Genomic DNA, 18,135 nt, shown 5'->3' with positions numbered 1-18,135 from the left:
TAAAAGGGAATTCCTTTCATCGCAGTAAAACTTTTCAAGAGTACCTAGAAGAAAAATCTTGATTGGTGTGGCCCTGTGCTCTGTTGTCGGTCACTAAGCAGCGGTTGACAGCACACCGCAGGTTCGGTTACCACCCTTTTAAAGATGTATGACCTCTGCCGGAGCCACTGCCAGGGAGGATGAGCGAGCAGGAGACTACAACAAAAACACTTTATTGTCGCTGTCAACAAGCATTATGTCGAAAGCAGTTTGGGGAAAACAAAAACAATGACTTTTTTCTCGCTTGAAATGTCGACATTAAATGGAGAGATAATGTTTTTGTGTCAATGTGTTGTGGGAAATTGACAACATTGACTGTGGGCACGACTGCTGAAGGTGACTGACTTAAACGCTCTTCTTTATTTTGTAGTTGTGTTATGGACAACACTTGGTGAACAGATCGTTTTGGGACTGCGTTAAGGTTGAAAGTTCGAGCTATGAGATAAGCCATTTGACCCCCGGGTCAGAGTACGGGATCAGCATTCTGAGCGCGTTGGGCTCTGACCTCAGCGAAGCCACACACAGAGTTTTCACAACACGTAAGAATCCTAATCCTACATCTACAACATCCACCATTTTACAAATATCATTAAACGCTGATTTGTTTTCAGGCCCGGCAGCCGTGTGCGGACTCCATGTGGACCACGTTAACTCATCGTCCGTCTCCGTCAGCTGGGACAAAGCTGCCGGCGGCTTTGACTTCCACAGAATCACCACTGTCAATGCCTCTGTCACCAGCACGGTCACCGCGCACAGGGAGGAGCGTGTCGCCGTGGTTACGGGCCTCCAAGATGGCTGCACTTACAACCTGAGTGTTGAAAGAGTGAGAGGAGGGACAGCGGGGCGTGCTGCCTCTTTGACAGTAAGCACAGGTAGATACAGCAGCAGAGATAAGAGATCGGGGGCAAGCTTTGACCGGAGGGCGTGAAAGTTAATGGGCCTCGGACCCCAGAAACGGACCCCATGTCAAAGCTTTCAATTTAATTCAAATTTGATTTTTTCTGATTGAACGTGCTTCATGACATCATGTAACAAATAGGTTGAAAGGTTTTCCAATTTAGTGACATCAGTCTTCTAGCTAGCACTGAAGTACATTTGACAACAGTTTTCTGCTTGCAGTTACTTGGGGTACTACATGAAGTTCAAGCACAGGATCAGGATGTAACTGTATTTGACAAACATCAAATATCAATTCAAAATTAGTCCAGTAAGCTGCGATGTTAGGAAACTTACAAACAGTGTGAGCCAGTGAAGCCTGTTCCTGGTCGCACCAGTCACAAGCTGTGTTCACCCCATAGAACATTTTGGAAAGCCGTACTGTTGAAAGGTGTAGCCTTTGTAGATTGAAGATGAGTGGACGATGTCTTGAGCTTTAGTCCATTGAGATGCAGTTATATTTAATCCAATGTCCTTTTGCCAAGCTTCCTTTAGGCGATCGAATTGAGTTGATATAGTAAATGGATATGGGCTAAATATGGTACTAGATTGGTGGGCTGGAGGGTCGACCAAAAAGAGAACAGTTTTAGAGAAATTACTTCTATATCCTATCTTTTAAGACGGACAAAATAACTGGGAGAGATTCTCAGCGACGTACAGTGAAACCTTATGTTCTGTTGTTCCCGTAAATATACCAGAGTATCCTTTAATAGAAATGGCCAATGGCTCAATAGCCAAGGCAAACAACAACGTTCAAACCATTAGTTTGAACAGATGCCTGTGGTTGAACAGAATCATTTGCTTAAAGATACAAAACTGGAACCAAAGAATTACTTTTTAGACCTTGAAATAATTTTACTTTGATCCATTTTGATATGTCGCATGTAGCGTTTCTTAATTACTGTGGACATATATTTATGGAGTAAAAGTATTTATAATTCCAAAATGATATTACGCAAGTAGAAGTAAAAAGTATTGTGTGATAAAATTGCTACAAAAAGAACAATTACTTTAAAAACTTTCCCAAGTACATGTACTTGAATAACTGAGTACTTCTGGCCTCTGATGATGATCTCCATGGAAGTGTAGAGGCTGTGTCTTTTTCAAGGTCAATATGATGTAAAGGCCGTGATAATGGAGTGGTTCATACTGTAGTGTCATGTTGGTGAATTTGGAGCATATCTTTAAAGAGTATTTGGCTTCTTAAGAACATTTAGTAAATCTGACCTACCATTTTCCAAACACTTCTTAAAGCAGTGCTTCTGAACTTTTTCTTATTAAAACAGTCACACTGTGTGTGTCCAAAACATGTCCTGTCACATCTGTAGCGTAAACTATATTGTACTTTTACGTTTAGTGAATATGTATCGTATTACCTAAAATAGACACCAGGCTAGATACAATTCTGTGGTTGAAGCAGTATTTTAAGGTGAAAACAATCACTTTAGTCCAGTTGTGTTCACACGTGATGATTGATTGATATGTCAGCATCGGCTTCATGTGATAGGAAAAGTAATTACAGAGATATGAAGTTATAAACATCTGCGTTTTGAATCTTAAACCTCTTCTCCCATAGACTTCTCCTCAGTTTTACACCACAGGCTTTAATAGCCACTCACTCACACTGTGCCTGTCCTGTGCTTTGTCCTGAGTGCCAGCCCCAGTGAAGGAAGTGCGTTTTCTAAACGTGTCTGCCCACGCGTTCTCATTACGCTGGCAGGAAGCACAGGGCTGTGTGGATCATTATCAAGTGACCCTACAACCAGAGGAGGGCAGCATCACGGTGCGCCCCGCCCACCATGGATATGTCCAGGTATTCACACATCGACACCTGGCGCTCTGTAGCAATCGTGATGATATATTTAGATTTGATTGTTGTCTTTTCTTACCCACTGCACTCAAAATGTTAACAGAGCTACACGATTGTATTCAAAAACCTCTTGAGTTAGTTCTAAAAGGAGATTTTCCTTCCAAAGTGAAAACATTTCTAGTCAAAGTATCTGTCAATGGGGACACAGCAGTTAGTCTGTAAAAATAAAATTCCTGAAACGTCCCTTTTCCTTTTCGACTGTCAGTCCTCATTATGGAGATGGATCATTTTTGCACCGCACACGCCTCATTGTATTTATGTATCCTTCCTCCACTAAGCCCCGCCCCCTCCACCTTGAAGCAGGTGTCACTTTACCTCCAAATGTAACCTTACACACTCACACACATATTTAAGTAATAGATCTCATTCATTATTAAGTTGTCCTCATGAGCTGGACTCTGAATCATTCATTGACTTAAGCACCTCTCCCAGTAGAGCCGCACAGTCCACCGGGAGACAGTTAGCCCTGCGCTATAAAGACAATGGCTTTATTATCCCAGGATAAGCGCTGAATCTACCCAATATGATCGATTTCCCGTGCCTGCATGAGTGACAGTGGGGCCAGTGCCTGTCTTGGACAATCCGGCGGCTCATGTTTGGGGCATTGACAGCTCTTCCGTGGAGGCCTCTACCTGCTAACCGGGCTGCATACTAACCCCACTCCATAGCATGGCCTTTTTATCAATGCTTCTTCTATTCTGCATAGGACACTCACAGGTAAGAATATGAACCGTGTGTGCTTGCTCTTAAAGTGCATTACTGCTTTTGAAAATATGACTTGTTTAGATAGACTGTTAAAAGTTATAATTCTCATTTTATTTCAGTGAAGCAGCCATTTTAATGAAGAAATGTTTGGCAGAAAAGTTATTTTTATTAGAATTTTAAGCTGACAAGAAGTGACATAGATAGAGGTAAAGCGCCACTGCAGTTTGACTACTTTCCCATTGACGTAACATGGTCGGCACGGCAACAGTTTAAAATGGTTTGCCTCTGAATGTCACTTCCTGTCAGTGTCCAATAAGGAAGTGATCACGAATCATCACAAAAATGGTCAAACTAAAGAAAGCTGGGTAATTTTTTTTCTTTTTTGTGCAAAATCTAATTGTGTTAACTATGTTTTAGCAGAAATTGTGTCCAATGTGTCACATGCACTTAAAGTTTTCTAGATTTTTTTTACATTTTTGACTTTCCTGTTGCTTTTTGGACTTGCTAAAGATGGCACATTTAAAGCTAAGCGTTATAACTTCAATCCAAAAACGATTAAGCTGATATGGAGGACTCCAATAGGCAAAAATGCAAAATCCTACAGTCGACATGAATCAAGCAAACGGAGCCTCCTTCTATAGTGGGATTAACGTGGGACACATAGATTTAGTGTTAATGAAATCTATGTGTATGGAACAAGCCATTCCGCACATTTCAGAACATATGACCCCATTTGAGAGCGTCAATGACAAATGCAAAGTCATGCAATGCCACTTTTACACAGCTCTGAAGTGCGCAGAGAGGTAACGTGAGTGTTCTGATGCATGTGGCGAACTGCTGCTGCTGCTGCTGATGTACTTTCAGAGTCACCGGAATGGGCCAGGGCATTTTTCTGAGATATAACATAAGGTATGGGTCTGACAGGCTGTGCTGTAGCAGTACAAATGCTGTTTGCAGTCAGCCGAGTAAAACAAGGAGAGCTTCCTGAAAACGCAGGTCATCTGTTACATGAGAGGTGTAAATATGCGAAATGCACTCACAAACTGGAGAGAGTCACGTTTAGCCCAACGAAATCCAGCAGGTTGGAGCAATATTTTCAAATCGGTCATGGCTCCTCTGGTTCAGGGCCACATACATCGAGCGAGTGAAAGACTAGAACTGGCAGTTATGCTTTTAAAGTGCATACAGGCTTTAATGCTTTTGAAAATATGACTCATTTAGATGGATAACATCTCTTGTAAGTAATAATTATTATTTTATTTCAGTGAAGCAGCAATTTAAAGGTGCACAAGGCAACTTTCTATGTAAAAACAAAGTTGATATTAATGCGTACCCTTTATGTGACCCAGCGGATGCTATGTTGGTTAGCTTAGCGCCTTTACTTACCATCCCAATGGCCTGTAGGACACTCCAGGATCAATTGTTTGCTAGGTTTTCACTGATTGTACCGTATCCATGGTTACATATACCTACTAGAAATCCTAAAAAAGCTGAAATAAAATTGATCCTGAAGCATCATTGGAGCCACCGGGATGGAAAGTAAAGGCGCTAAGCTGAACACCCATACAGCCGCTGGGTCACCGAAGGGTCAAATGTTATTAGAACTTTGAAGATACTGACAGGAAGTGACATGTGTAGAGGTAAAGTTCTATTGCAGCTTGACTCATTTCAGCAGTTTAAAATTGTTAGCCTCTATCTATGTCACTTCCTGTCAGTGTCCAATAAAGAAGTGAAACTATAAACATCACAAAAATAGTCAAACTAAAGAAAGCTGGGCACATTTTTTTTGCAAAATCTGAAATACTGTTGTGTTCACTATGTTTTCACAGAAATTGTGTCTAATGTGTCCTGTGCACTTTAGGCCTTTTACGAACAGCATTTCAGTTTTCTCACATCAAGGAGTTGATATGAGAAAACTGAGGGGTGGGCTGCAATCTGACCTCCTCTTGGCTTGGACATATTACTGCGTTTCATTACTCTTTGCCGTCTCAATTTGATATTCCATTCCAACTGTTGTGAATTAGCCTTGACAGTAAATGCTATGATACGTCCGCATTCTCTGATAGAGATGAATTTACCATAAAAAGTCACAAATCAGTTCATCATGCACATTTTAAACATGTCCAAGAGCATTAATATTCAAGGAAAGATGGAAGTATCCATCCATCCATCCATCCATTTTCTTCCGCTTTATCCGGGGCCGGGTCGCGGGGGCAGCAGTCTCAGCAGAGATGCCCACACTTCCCGGTCCACACACACCTCCTCCAGCTGTTCTGGGGGGATCCCGAGACGACACCAGGCCAGCTCGGAGACATAGTCCCACCAGCGTGTCCTGGGTCTTCCATGAGGCCTTGTCCCACTAGAAGTATAAAATGTTTAATTAGTACAAGAACATACTACCCTGCTGAATATAAAGGAATATGCCTAGACCCTAATGAGAAATACCGTTGCTCAGTTCAGTTTCCGCACGACTCCTCCATATTCTATGCGCTGTTTGAATCCGTGATAGGGCCCGGTGTGATGTGCGTGTTGTGTTTTCAGGCACAAGTGGTGAGTGTGAGTCCTTCCACAGACTACAGTGTGACCGTGTCGGTGGCAGCCTCCTCGAACATCAGCCCCGGGGTCAGCCGCATGATCAGCACCAGGGACAGCGGTCAGTCATCCATCTCTCTGACTGGCTCACTCTTTCACACACACATGCTACATAAGTAAAAGGCACTTCAACTCCGACTGGGTTTATCACTCAGTGTAAGTCAGTCACTGAGCTTTAACTACAGGAGGCTGCACTAGCACTAATTAGGACTTGATTGGAAACAGGGAAGTAAAGCTGGTTTTAACCATAGGATATGGCTACCCAAGGTGTGGAGCTCAGTCTGCTCTCTGATTGGATAGTCGCCCTGAGAACCAAAACTTTTAGATCTTTTAGATAGTTTTTGTAACTGTGAATAAATTAACATTACTGTTGTAATATTGCACCTCATATCTTGGGAAACAGAAAGGTGATGATTATGAATTATTTACAGAATAGAAGAAATATTAGCGATGCACTGATCCAGCTTTTTTTCTTCCGATACCGATATTGGGGGTTTGAGTGTCTGCCGATATCCGATATTAACCGATACCAAAAAACTTGAGTGAGTGAAAAGGTGAATGGTCCTCTTTTCTCCATTTTAAGATCAATAAAGTCTTATCTTTTCTTGTCATGATGTTACAGATCAATTATTAATTACATTTTTAAATAATAATGGAAAAACACTGGATTTTCTACATTATCCTTGAGACAGCCTTTTACATTAATATAAACAGCTGACATAAAGTGATCTGATCATCACTAATATCTTTTTTGGTCACTCATTTTCTGTGAAAGGCGCTATATAAATAAAGATCTTCTCGTCTTCTTCTTCTTCTTCTTTTATTAGGCCACTTTAGGTGTTTCTATCATAGTCTCTGACCCAGCCTTGATTAGTAACTGCAAGCAATAGCATGCTGTTGCGATCAAAAACACTCCATGTTCTTGGCTTCAGAATGACATATACAGCCTGTCCATATTCACTTAGGTTTAGTTGGTGAAAGCTTTGTTTTTAAGGTGGTGAGAGCCAAAACTGGTATTGGCTCAGGTTTGGATATTTGGATGCTGGTATGAGCTCCGATATCCGATACCAGTTTCGGATCGGTGCATCCCTAAGAAAAACTTCACGCATCAATCACTTATGGCAGGTGCATAGGAGATGAGGGAAGATCCCAGCGTACATGAATAAAAATAAAAATTCCCGCACACTGCCAACCTTGCAAAAATAATTTATTTGGATATGATCAATGTTTCGATTTGGCATGTTCCCTGATGAAGGTCTTATGAACTATTTAATCAAATATTCTGACATGGACTTGGACTGCCTAACCTGCTGATGAACAGGACATACAGCGTGTACTCAGACTTGTACTTGGTTCAAAGCTTATTTGAAAGACCTTGATGGCACAGTGAATAGCTCATATTTGACTAGGACGAGCGCTGAACTTACTGACTAAGATTGGACAATGATGACATGAGGGGTGACCTGGAATCGAGAGATAGTGATTTTATCCAGGAGTGGCAAACAGTTGCTTATTGTTTTAAATCCTTTTTCGCTGCGATGGATTCTGATTTACAGACGCACCTGTTGTAATTGTGGCCTGTCCTAGATACTGTTTGGGTGTGGATCTAGTGCTCTCTTGTGTATTTGATTTATCTGTAGTAACTTTAGCCCGGGCTTTTGAACCAAAGCGTGAATAGCCCTGAAGTGAATGTCACTGAAATGTCAGCGCTGTGTAAAGGCTTATTCATCCATTTTGGTCCCAAAACAGTCCTGCATCTGATAAGCACAGACATCTACATTCCTCATCAAATAACAGCTGATATTTCATTTTCTCCCTAGTTCCTCCTACGCCGTTAGATCTGGAGGGTCACACTTCAGGCACCAATGGTATTTTGCTGTCCTGGATTATGATAGATACAAGATACACAAATTTTATTATCAGGTACTATTACTGTAATCCTAAAATACTTTTCAAAATACAGGTAATAAAAACGCTGATTTCTTGCAGGTACCGAGAGGTGTGTCCCTATCCCGCCACGGACTTCACAGAAACAATGGTGGATCAGGATTCCCCTGTGTATCTTGTGAATGACTTAATATCCGGCTCTACATACCAGTTTCAGGTACATATATTGTTACACATTATTATGTACTTTAATGTGTACTTACCTGTTCCTCCACGTAGAACTTGCTGGCTTTAATCTGAAGTGTTACGAAAGTTATTTTTCTTTTACCTCTGCTGAACTCTGACCTGTTCCAAACACAATGACTTCGTTTTCAAAGACCCGCAGTGAGGCCACACATTTCTACAAATAATATTGACTACAGCTTAAAGCCACAATGCGTAATATTTAACCCAATAAACAGAATATAATACAAGCGTGTATATTATTACATATATTTTTTATCATCATAACTTTACACGGAGCGGGACGTCTCCATGGAGCCAAATATAATTTAAATAGGTTAATGCCCTTTCCAAATCCATTCTTTAATTACCCACTATAACAAACAGACTTTTCTGTGTCGAGCTCGTCATTAGGAGCATGTTTTGTTTTGCCGTCATCAGTATAATCTGAAATGTTTATAGTGTACCTTTAAACCTAGTCTGATATGAACATAAACCTGTGGTTAAACGTCAAGGAATGATTCAAAGTAAAGGTTTTATCGACTGGACTGGCTTCTTGAGGATGAAATGTGACAGGCTATTGTCTATAGTGCAAAATAACAGCAATCACTTACGCTGTACGTGTGGCACGTCAGGATTGTCAAAACTTAATTTACAAAAGCTTACAAATCTTAAATGATTGGCCTTTTGTTTTATTGACTTATTACATATGAGTTTGTACAAAATGACTGGCCATTATAACATTATCTTCTATAAATGACTGTGTCCTTGTGATGACCTTGATTGTTTTGCAAAGGCAATAAAAAGTATAATACCTCTTTCAAAGGAAGGTATTGTTTTGATTTGTTATAATAAGCGCCATATTGCAGCCTACTCACTCAAATCGGACGGAGCTATTGTCTGGATTTGGCTGAATGTGGGTAATTGATCCCGGCTGCATTATTCAGCAGGTAAATGGATCTATGGATCAGCCTGGGCTCTTTCCACAGTCTGTTGTCACTGAGCTGAACGTGATCATGCTTATTAGTTTTCAGAATACATGAACCCGCCCTGACCTTTAAACAGACACATGCTATCAAACACAGGCTTTGTTTTTGAAGATTCATGACTGTTATCAGCGTTACATCAACAGCATCAGCTTTTTCAGATTGGGTGAATGACTCACAGAAGAAGTCCCCAGGTTTTTTCCCTGGGCTTTCTGTGTGAAGTAATCATGCTCCGTCTGGATGTTTTTTTGTGAATACGATGCCCCCCTTCAACCCAAAACATGCTAAGACGTCCTGACTACAAACCTATCTAACTATCTGGAGAATGGGCCCTGGGCTCTGGGCCCTGAGGACTGGCCATATGTCCATTCTGGAAGAGCACAGAAGGGCCACTGGCTCTATAGGGCCACCGGTCCTCTCAATTTTATCCTTAACCTCTTACCCCCCGCCTTAACCAACTTTACCCACATATAAAAGCTTAGAAGACAAGCATCAAAATAACAAAAAAAGGATAATAAAAACAAAAACAAGGATGAAAACAGAACAAAAAATACGGCGAAAACAAGACAAAAAGCAAACAAAAATCCACAAAAAGTGAGAAAAAATTTGACAAAAACACAGCAAAAACCCCCACAAAAAAAGTAATGAAAATACAACAAAAATGTGACGAAAACGCAGCGACAGTGTGACGGGGTAAGATGTTAACATATGTATTTGTGGAAGTGTCGCATTTACGCCAATTTGGGCCAGGCTGGTCAGAGTCCAGGGCCGTTTTTCAGTCCCAGTCCGCCCCTGGCAGACCCCCTTGCTCCTGACAGGTCTGCAGCTTTGAAGGATGGGCAAAATGTAGAGGGAAAAATAACTAATCAATTGGGATTGTCGAGGATGAAGTGCATGTTTACCTTAATATGAAGCACTTCCTGATAAAGGGACAATGATAAATGCCCTTTGAGTTAGTGCCTTCTACATAGTTTCAATGTTAGTCACAGTTTATTGTACACAAACATTTATTCAAATAATATGTTTCTGCCTTTTTAATCTGATTTGCCCTGTTCCTTCCCTCCTAGGTAGCTGCTCTTTCCTCCAATGGCAATAATAGAGGAGCCTTTACCAAATCCTTATACATAAAGACTGCAGAGTCTCGTGAGTGTGACACATTATTACAACAGCAGCGCATGGCTCTGTGTTACATGTTTATTACATTATTATTACAACAGCAGCAGCACGTGGCTCTGTGTTACATCTTTATTACATTATTATTACAACAGCAGCACATGGCTCTGTGTTACATGTTTATTACATTATTATTACAACAGCAGCACATGGCTCTGTGCTACATGTTTATTACATTATTACTACAACAGCAGCACGTGGCTCTGTGCTACATGTTTATTACATTATTATTACAACAGCAGCACATGGCTCTGTGTTACATCTTTATTACATTATTATTACAACAGCAGCACATGGCTCTGTGTTACATGTTTATTACATTATTATTACAACAGCAGCACATGGCTCTGTGTTACATGTTTACTACATTATTATTACAACAGCAGCACGTGGCTCTGTGTTACATGTTTATTACATTATTATTACAACAGCAGATATGGCTCTGTGTTACATGTTTATTACATTATTATTTCAACAGCAGATATGGCTCTGTGTTACATGTTTATTACATTATTATTACAACAGCAGATATGGCTCTGTGTTACATGTTTATTACATTATTATTACAACAGCAGATATGGCTCTGTGTTACATGTTTATTACATTATTATTACAACAGCAGCACATGGCTCTGTGTTACATCTTTATTACATTATTATTACAACAGCAGCACATGGCTCTGTGTTACATGTTTATTACATTATTATTACAACAGCAGCGCATGGCTCTGTGTTACATGTTTATTACATTATTATTACAACAGCAGCGCATGGCTCTGTGTTACATGTTTATTACATTATTATTACAACAGAAGCACATGGCTCTGTGTTACATGTTTATTACATTATTATTACAACAGCAGCGCATGGCTCTGTGTTACATGTTTATTACATTATTATTACAACAGAAGCACATGGCTCTGTGTTACATGTTTATTACATTATTATTACAACAGCAGCACGTGGCTCTGTGTTACATGTTTATTACATTATTATTACAACAGCAGCACGTGGCTCTGTGTTACATGTTTATTACATTATTATTACAACAGCAGCGCATGGCTCTGTGTTACATGTTTATTACATTATTATTACAACAGAAGCACATGGCTCTGTGTTACATGTTTATTACATTATTATTACAACAGCAGATATGGCTCTGTGTTACATGTTTATTACATTATTATTACAACAGCAGCACATGGCTCTGTGTTACATGTTTATTACATTATTATTACAACAGCAGATATGGCTCTGTGTTACATGTTTATTACATTATTATTACAACAGCAGCACATGGCTCTGTGTTACATATTTATTACATTATTATTTCAACAGCAGCACATGGCTCTGTGTTATATGTTTTACATGTTCTCTGCAGCTCCTGGACCTGTCACCAATTTGACTGCATTTGCCCAGAACTACTCGTACGTGGTGGTGACCTGGTATCTTCCTCAACGCACCAATGGTCTCATCACAAAGTTCAGCATCAGGGCCAAAAATGCCCGGAGTGGATTGATAGTCCGCAGGCTGGATGTCAATGCTGAGGAGATCATGAGCATCGCTCTGCCACACTGCAACGTAACGCCTTTGTTTCCTCTTTTTTCATACTACTGAAATGATTTTGAGTCAGTACAAACCAAATACACCGACTATTCCTAAAACTAGACACAACATCCTCAATTGGGGAACAATATTACATAACAGTGGGAAAAACAATGAATGTGCAAAATGTCACACCCTTTGCAACAGAATAAATCTCTCCTATGCTCAGACTCAGAGCTTTTGATTTTTATTGACTCAAAAATGATTGTTGATATTTTTGTGATATTTTGGTCATCAATCAATTTCACTTTCCATTTTTTTGTACATATAAGCCTTTATATATTGCTGGAAATGTGTATCATGGTCTTTGAACTGTGTCTGGACTGTGTCTGTGTCTGTCTCGCCAGGATGCAGCCGAAATCCTCTCGCGCGCGACTGTGAGTCCTCTGGAGATGACGGCCTCCTCTCCCCCCATCACCCTCTCAGCGGTTCCCCCGGCTGCCGTGTGGAAAGTGCCCATATCAGTGGGAGTGGATCAGCTGCGGCCTTTCACGCCGTACCTCTTTGAAGTATCCGCCTTCACCTCCGAGGGAGAGGGGCAGATCCACTCCACCATGCTCTTCATGCCGGAAGCAGGTGTGTGGCACAGCGGTTGGCACTCTTGAGGTCACAGAGGGAGGGGCCTTGGGTTCGAGGTGAAGCTTTTCTGTGTGGAGTTTGAGCACAGTCAGAGACAATGTGAACCAGATGTTTACACGCACTTAATAAAAAGACATGCATTTTTTCTCAGTGTCTGACATGAAACCAGAATTCACTACTTGCACATACACCATAATGCTTTGCGCCTTGGGGGGTAGCTACTACCTGGAGGCCTTTGAGTGCGGGTGAAGCTACAGCTAAACAATGATGAAAAACAGCTTCTGCTGTGCTTGTAATTGCTCCAACAATCATAAACGTAAACTGGAACTACAAAGCAGTGCAAACACAAAGTTAACAAGAGCTTTTTTCCCGACTGACTTTTCAAAATCAGGAGATAAAAAGGTACAGATTTTCTTAATCTTTGGTTCAGTGGAATTGGATATTTTTTTATGGTATTTGGAAGATTAATATTAGTTTCTTCAATGACAGCTCGCGACGCCATATTGTTTACAGCAGCGGACCCCCCAAGGCGCAATGCACAATGGTATTGCACATCCTTCCACAAACTTCTCACAATCATTGGCAGGAGTTTTGGTCCATTCCTCCAAACAGAACTGGTGTAACTGAGACAAATTTGTAGCCACCTTGCGTGACATGCCTTTTCAGCTCTGCCCATATGTCCTCAACTGGATTGAGTTCAGGACTTTGTGATGACCACTTCAAAACACTGACTTTGTTATCCTTAAGCCACTTTGTAACCAGTTTAGCAGTTTGCTTTGGGTAATTGTCCATTTGGAACTTCCTCCCGTAGCAAAACAACCCCACAGCATGATGCTGACCCCCGTATTTCAAAGTTGGGATGGTGTTCTCAGGCTTGCAAGATTCTCCCTTTTTCCTCCAAACGATGGTCATTATAAAACAGTTGAAAATGTTTTTTTCATCAGACCATAGTATATTTTTCCAAAAAGTCTTTATCCTTGTGTGCATGTGCAAACTCCAAACTGGCTTTTTGATGTTTCTTTCGGAGTAAGGGTTTCTTCCTGGCAGAGTGCCCTCTCAGCCCATATCGGGACAATGCTTGCTTCACTCTGTATAATGACACACTCTCACCAGTTTCAGTTAGATATTCACATTTCAAACCACAGCACGTTCATCTCTGGGACACAGAACCCGCCTTTTCTCTGATCTGTATGATGGCTGGACATTTCCATCTTTTTTATATGCATATAATTGTTAGAACCATTGAACATGGCACCTTCAGGCGTCTTGAAATTGCACCCAAAGTAAGATTTTTTTAAATATATATATATATACAAAAAATACCTATCCCTCATTCTTCTGGCATTTAGCTAATATAAGTTTTTTTTTTTAAATTCTAATTGACCTAAAAAAGTTAATTCTGGTTTAATGTCAGACACTGAGAAAAATAGATGTGTTTTTTGTATAGTGTATGTAAACATCTGGTTCCCAGATATCATTAAAATAGAAAAAACACATTATAATCCTCAAAGACATAAATCAGGCAGATGCAATATCTTTAAAAGATATAACTATAGCAAATTGGCTAAACATGATGTGCATTTTCCTTTTCCCACAGCACCGGAGGACTCGCCACAAAACCTGTCAGTGCTGAACATGACGTCTCGGTTCATTCTGTTGTCCTGGAGTCCTCCTACAATCGTGACGGGGAGATTCAGCTACGTCCTGAACCTTTATGGACCCACAGGTAATAATGGTGGCTTTCAGACAACACTGCAAGAGTTTTATGCTGATGGGAACGGGTCAAAGGACTATAGTTAGTGTGCAATTTTGGAGAAATGGATGGGAACACACTGTGATCATTGTTAGTAATACAAACGCTCACCTGTCCCCGTCTGAGAGGAACCTCAGCGTTTCAAGTATCTGAAAATGACCCTCCTTTCTAGGTTACTTTCTCAATGAAACCATTTTCGACACGAGCTTTGAGCTGTCCGGTCTCATGCCTTACACGATGTACACTGTGGTTGTACGAGCCAAAGCGGCTGGAGAACTTGGTCCAGCAGCCGAGAGACGTCTCATCACTCCAGCTGAAGGTGAGGAGAGGCTTGTACTCAAAGTACAAGCATTTCTACCAGACTGACATAGGCAGACAGGTAGAAATGTGGAGTGTAGAGATGTCAACAATGGAATGAAGAGAAAGAATGTTAAGAAATATCTTCCTCAAGGACGAGACACTGGACAGGAGGGACTGATGTATGAGAAGATGGAGTCAGAGTGTGTATTTATATGAATGACTGGTAACACTGAAGATTTATAGCCCTGGAGTTCCACATGTAGGTACAGAGAGCAAGAAAGTAATTACACATTACACATCAAAGTGTACAAAGGTGTACAAAGTGTAACAAAGGTGAAAAAAGGTGTAACAAAGGTGTACAAAGTGTAACAAAGGTGCACAATGTGCAATTGCATGTGTCATATAGATGTGCCAGCCTTATAAAGGGCATACTAGTGTCATAAATTGGCAAACATTAACACATATCTAATGCGCAAATACACCAAACCTAATGTGTAACTACACGTGAACATGGGCTGTAATCTAAATTGAGACACTATAGTCTGTATGTGCACGAAACAGGAGGGAACAGAGAAAAATAAAGAGTAACAAGGTGGAACAAGGGGAAATTACTGTATAACTAATGTGCAAATACAACATACCTAACTGTACTTCAGTGAGGGCTGTATTCTATAGTGAGACGCTGTGCACACCTTTATTGCACCTTGTACGCCTTTGTTACATGTACACCTGCATGTAATACACCTTTGTTACATCTTGCACTTAGTGTTCAATTACCTGTACTTACATGTGGATTTACTTTCTTGTTCACTGTATCAACACCGCGTTCCAAATGATTTTGCAAATTGTATTTCAGTGTAAAAAAAAAAAAAAATCAATGAAACATGGATGGTATTGTGTATCAGGGCTCTTTGAATCACTGACTAATCATCATGCCAGTGACGAGTTGTCAGATAAACCCAGTTAAGGGAAAAACTACTGAAAAAGGACGTTCCACATTATTAAGCAGACTACCATTTTCAAGCAATATGGGAAAGAAAAAGGATCTCTCTGCTGATGAAAAACGTGAAATAGTTGAATGCCTTGGTCTAGGAATGTGAACCATTGATGTTTCATGAAAGATTAAGCTTAATCATCATACTGTTAAAAGATTTGTGGCTGATTCAGACACACTCGGGTTTCTGCAGATAAAGACACAATGAGGACGGTTTCTGCCAGACAAATACATCAGATTAATAGAACAGCTGCTGCAAATCAGCAATCAGGTATTTGAAGCTACTAGTGCCTCTGGAGTCCCCCGAACATCAAGGTGAAGACCCTGCAGAGGCTGAAGTTGTGCATAAACCTTTTATCGGCCTCCCCTAAACTGGCAATTGAAGCTCGTGAACAGAAACGGCTGCAGTGGCTCAGAAATACACAAAGACTCATTTTCAAACAGTCTCGTTCACTGATGAGGCTGTGTGACCCTGGATGGTCAGATGGATGGAGTAGTGGATGCTTGGTGAATGGCCACCATGTCCCACCAAGGCTGTGACGTCAGCAAGGAGGGGGCAGAGTCATGTTGGCTTGGAGTTTCTGACAGACCACTTTCTTCTATGGTACAAAAAGATGAGCCGTGTTTTCCCGAACAAGATCATCTTCATACATGACAACCCACCATGTCCTGCTGTAAAGAAAACCTCTGCATCACTGGCTGCTATGGGCATAAAAGGAGAGAAACTCATGATGTGGACCCCCTCCTCCCCTGACCTCAACCCTGTTGAGAACCTTTGGAGCCTCAACAAACAAAACTTCTATGAGGGTGGGAGGCAGTTTTCATCCAAACAGCAGCTCTGGGAGGCTATTATGACATCCTGCAAACAAATCCAAGCAGAAACTCTACAAAAACTCACAAGTTTAATGGATGCAAGAATTTTTAAGCCATCAAAAAAAGGTCCTATGTTCGGGCGGCACGGTAGTACTGTGGTTAGCGCTCGTTCTTCACAGCTAGAAGGTCCAGGGTTCGATTCCCACCTGGACGGGGTCTTTCTGTGTGGAGTTTGCATGTTCTCCTCATGTCTGCATCTCTACCACTAAAAACATGTACAATAGGCCAGGATGAATGATGTGTGTGAGTGAATGTTTGGTGGTGGTCAGAGGGACCATTGGCGCAGACGTGTGCAGTTGCGATAGCGCTTCTGTCAGTCTCTGAAACTGAAACTGAAGCTACAAAACGTAGCTTACCATCACTGAGTATGGAGTGAATGTATAATTGTCTCATGTAAAGTGCTTTGTGACTATGTCTGTGAAAGGCGCTATATAAATAAAGATCTAAAATATAACTTGACCTGTTTGATTTCAGTAAATATGACCTCCTGATTCTGCAAATTCAACAAATGACAATTTTCAGTTAATTACAAGCTTTAAAATGTATTGAAACGATGAGTTGCATAACAATTTGGAACAATAGATTTTGAGGTTTTTTTTTACCATATTTCTTTTTGAAAAAAATACTGTTATCACTGGGAGGTTTTTTCAACCACATTCAAATGATCCTCTAAAAGTTAAAGACTTGTAAATTATGCTGACTCTCATTTAAGTTGCCAATTAACAATCTCAGAAAAATGTCATTTGCATAATAATTTGGAACGCAGTGTACACATGGAACGTAGGGGTTGTAATCTAAAGTGTTACCGAATAACTTGAGAGACAACGATACCAGTGAAACGAGATGGAATGTATTTTGTTAAATTGTACATTTGTGTCTGACTGTGAGTGTGTGCTCAGCCCCCAGTGCTGTTCAGGAGCTGTCTGCAGAAGCAGAGGACTCAGTCTCCATCAGAGTGAGCTGGAGAAGTCCTGCCCAGCCCAACGGCCCCATCACTCAGTACAAGCTGCTGGTGCTGGTGGGGTCAATGCTACTGCAGGACATCACCCTCTCAACACCACTGGTCAGTCCTATATAGTGTTATTCTTTGGAAAAGGAAAAGACATATAAAATGTTTTCTCCCTGCAGAATGAGAGTACGACTGGCTTGTTCGAGGAGCAGACGCTCACTGACAGCCCGGGGAGGAGTAAGAGACATGCCTTTTTGATCACATCGCCGCCCGCCTTCACTCCTTCAGTTTACACGCACTCTCCGGCCACTGACTCCTCTGCTTCCACCGCCGAAACAGACGCTCACACCACCGAAAACCTGGGTGTCACTGCACTCACCCAAGGGCCCGTTTCTACATACGACAGCACCCATAGCCACACCTCAGACAGTGCCACCGCTGCTTTCTCGGTCACCTCTGCGCCGCCCGCAACACTTCCCCCCTGGCTCACACGGCAGACCAGGACAGACGTGACCGCTGACTCTATGACCACTGGGTATCACTACATGAGCACGCGCGATGTGTCGACAGGACGCTACACGGCTTACACTACAGGCACTGGCGTTACAGGTAACCCACTTTAATATGGATGTCCAAAGTATGTGGCAGGGCTCCAAGATTACATTTCCTTTGC

The 18,135-nt window shown here is 41.2% G+C and overlaps 1 protein-coding gene across 1 annotated transcript in view; it reads left to right on the top strand.

Moving 5' to 3' along the window:
• ptprq (protein tyrosine phosphatase receptor type Q) overlaps positions 1-18,135 on the top strand; it is a gene marked incomplete at its 5' end in the record, with an annotated part of 65,166 nt that overhangs the window by 14,243 nt on the left and 32,788 nt on the right. Inside the window, 13 exons of the mRNA XM_079567592.1 lie at positions 410-578; positions 651-911; positions 2,628-2,788; positions 6,092-6,203; positions 7,963-8,065; positions 8,132-8,246; positions 10,305-10,380; positions 11,791-11,990; positions 12,362-12,590; positions 14,191-14,319; positions 14,519-14,665; positions 17,413-17,576; positions 17,642-18,071. Coding sequence (XP_079423718.1) covers positions 410-578; positions 651-911; positions 2,628-2,788; positions 6,092-6,203; positions 7,963-8,065; positions 8,132-8,246; positions 10,305-10,380; positions 11,791-11,990; positions 12,362-12,590; positions 14,191-14,319; positions 14,519-14,665; positions 17,413-17,576; positions 17,642-18,071 — 2,296 coding nt within the window. The remainder of the gene's footprint in view (positions 1-409; positions 579-650; positions 912-2,627; positions 2,789-6,091; positions 6,204-7,962; positions 8,066-8,131; positions 8,247-10,304; positions 10,381-11,790; positions 11,991-12,361; positions 12,591-14,190; positions 14,320-14,518; positions 14,666-17,412; positions 17,577-17,641; positions 18,072-18,135) is intronic.

This window comes from Gobius niger, assembly GCF_951799975.1.
Source record: "Gobius niger genome assembly, chromosome: 12".
In the NCBI taxonomy this organism is placed as follows: Eukaryota; Metazoa; Chordata; class Actinopteri; order Gobiiformes; family Gobiidae; genus Gobius; species Gobius niger.
Note: the sequence above shows the minus strand (reverse complement) of the source record. Positions and strands in the feature narration are given on the sequence as shown.